At 32.9% G+C, this 2,926-nt stretch overlaps 1 protein-coding gene across 1 annotated transcript; it reads right to left on the bottom strand.

Moving 5' to 3' along the window:
• Positions 1 to 946: 946 nt before the first annotated feature.
• Positions 947 to 2,858, bottom strand: LOC105451801 (alpha-1,2-mannosyltransferase ALG9-like). The gene is made up of 5 exons (XM_011692483.1): positions 2,633 to 2,858; positions 2,414 to 2,555; positions 2,102 to 2,231; positions 1,873 to 2,003; positions 947 to 1,785 (listed from the first exon to the last, which is right to left on the bottom strand). The coding sequence occupies exons 1-5, from the start codon at positions 2,856 to 2,858 to the stop codon at positions 1,626 to 1,628; spliced, it is 789 nt and encodes a 262-aa protein (XP_011690785.1). The 3' UTR covers positions 947 to 1,625.
• Between the last annotated feature and the right edge of the window lie 68 nt (positions 2,859 to 2,926).

The raw sequence follows: 2,926 nt of genomic DNA, 5'->3' as shown, positions 1-2,926 counted from the left end.
TTTCAGCTGCATTCGAGCTAGTTCGGGAGCGTGCCATGAATTGTTATTTTGTCATTTTATTTTTATCGTTAATAGACGTAAAACTCGAACGAAATAATGCAATAGCGCTGATGACACGCTTCTCGAATCCAAACGCAGCCTTCGTGATCTAGAAATTTCGACTGAATTTAAATCTAGCTTGACGTTTACCGGCGGAATTGTTTATGCAAAATGATTAACTAATGTTAGCAACCTGTGTGAAATTAGCAATGAAATTATTAGTTATGCTATTTTCGTTGTAATTTGGTCTTCTTTCTTTTAACTTAAACAAGTTTAGTATGCTATGTGTCGAAACAAAATATTAATATTTTAATATTAATGTTGATAAAAAGGTGTACATGCATTAATATTAATTGATAAGTTAATGAAAATTTGAATGAAGGTTGCTCTTAAAAATTCAAAAATAATGATTATGATGTAGTACTCCATTGAACTAGTATATATTCAAATTTTATTATCATTAGGATAAGATTAGAATTATAATTATAATTTGGTTTATGAATGAAAAAACTGTTGATTTGTTTGTTGATATCGCTGCAGGTACATACAGTCTGACGCAATTTGGAGGGAATTTCTATTACTGATTTCTAGACTCTTCTAGACTTTCAGAACAGAAAGATGTAGTACAGGATTACGCACTTTTATTCAGTGTTTTAAAAGGTATCCTAATTTGGTACAAAGATGTTTCACGAAAACAAGACTCAGAAGAGGAAAAAGCTGAAGAAATACCTATTGCTCTAAACACTTATAATACGGTGTACCACAAGAAACCGATTCCACTGATTAGGATGTTTATAAATAAACAAATTGCCTAGATATATAAATTACTTTGTAGTAAGGATGATGGGTCTGTCGAGTACCCTGAAGCTTGGCAAGAAGCTTTGATATTAGAAGAGGAGAGAGAATATGCATTTGTCATCGACATACGTTTTTATTCTCACTATAAACTTTCAATTTTCCAATATACATTTTACAAAACCGAAAAACATAGAATTACTTGGCAATTGTGGCCAAAATGCTTACTTTTTTTTTGTCGATTTCTTTTTACAGCTGTCTGTTACAGCTCGGTACGTGCTTGTTATAAGCTCAGCTATTATTTAGTGAAAAATTTGCATCTACCTCAAAAATCTTAAGAATCTTAAGATCTATAAATATCTTAAGCTTTATATGTATATATGTATTAGTTTGCAGCATCTTGGCATTGTCCAATGCCAGTTTCTCTATGTTTTTTAATAAGTTTAGCTTTTACGAATGTAAGTTTACTCGCCTTTTATATCTCTTTCATAAAATGTAGATGGGATGAGGATTGAGATTGAAAGTTGAGGTATATAGCTGAGGTATGGACTGAAGATCGAGATCGATCATCGATCGATCCCTAGAACCGATCACTCTTACGCGAAATTATATATGCATATGTATACATTACTATACATATATACACACCTATATACATACACATTATTACTTTCAATCGTAGTGCGGATATTAGTTACATTTACAGTTACTAGTAAACATGCATTATTGAAAATAATAAATAAAATATAAATTAATTTTTTTTCTTATATCAAATTAATTGTATTAACTTATTAAGTGCTGTCCTTTGCTTGAGAAAACTTGGAACTCCTCTGCTTCGATGACAAAAGCATGGATTTAAACTTGTTACTTTGTAACAAATTATATGAACCATATGTACAAAACTTATGAGATACAAATGGAATGTAAAAAGCTCTGAAGAATGGATGCGATCTGTAACATAAATGACAATAGGATATATACATCGGACATAAATATAATTCTCATTATTTACGTTCAGTATAAAAACTTCAGACTTACTTTGATGCGTCTAGGAATTTAGAAGATTTCACAATAGTGAAATGATGACTGAGGCGAGAGTAATTCGGTTCCAGGGCTGTTTCAGTTTCTACATCCAGGTCTAACAGAAAGTGGCATTTATCTAGATTAAACTGAAAGCAAAAGATTATGAGAATTGATCTGTGAAATTTAATCGCGGAATTTAACTAAATACAAAATATTGTTGCCTGTGTATAAAATAAGTACTTACGTAGCGCGATGGTTCTTCTTTATTCATATCGTTAAAATGCGCTTGGATTACACTCGTTGCGTTTTCATGATCTAAGAAAGGCTGAGGTAGCTGTCCTTTAAATTCGGACCTCAGGTACTGTAACTTCCAACTGAAAATGATTCAGCGTTGTATAAGAACAATGTGTCAAATTAAAATGTAAAAAAAAATATTCTGTATTGTATGTCTGATTTATTCTTTAACACGTCTCTTTCCCCTCAATAAGGGAATTTCGCAAAACCCGGAGATTTCGATGAAACTCTGCATCTGTTGTGCGCCAATTTTTCCACTCACTTGTTGGACGGAAAGAAAAAACTGCTGGGAAAACGATGCCATTCTTTTCCAACGCAAAAGTTTATGTTAACGTCGTTAGGTACCTCGCCTTCCGTACCCAGTTTGTTGACTTCAGTCATAATTTCCATGGGGGCATAGTATCCTTAACGCATAGTGATAATCTTTATTAAACTCTATTGTTTAAACAAAAAAAATTGCCTTCTGTACAATATACTATACCTTTATATATCGCCAACGATCTTGACAGTCCCAAGAGGCCGCATGTTAGTATCGCCAGAACGGTGATGTGCGCAGTATACTGCAAATAGTGGCAACTGATGTGCGATGGATCGAACTTCGTTCTGACATAAAAGTATAATTTCTGTACGATATCCACCGATATAGCGCCTGTCAGACAAATCATAGGATACACTGGAAACAAGAACCGTTCCTCCTGTTGACACATTCATTTCGTCAATTCCTCCGTTTTCTATTTTTGTTCAGTTTTCGCTATATATATATATATATATATAT

This window comes from Wasmannia auropunctata, unplaced genomic scaffold (assembly GCF_000956235.1).
Source record: "Wasmannia auropunctata unplaced genomic scaffold, wasmannia.A_1.0 LD336044.1, whole genome shotgun sequence".
NCBI classification, from domain to species: Eukaryota; Metazoa; Arthropoda; class Insecta; order Hymenoptera; family Formicidae; genus Wasmannia; species Wasmannia auropunctata.
The sequence above is the reverse complement of the archived record's forward strand: the minus strand, read 5'-3'. Positions and strand labels throughout refer to the sequence as shown.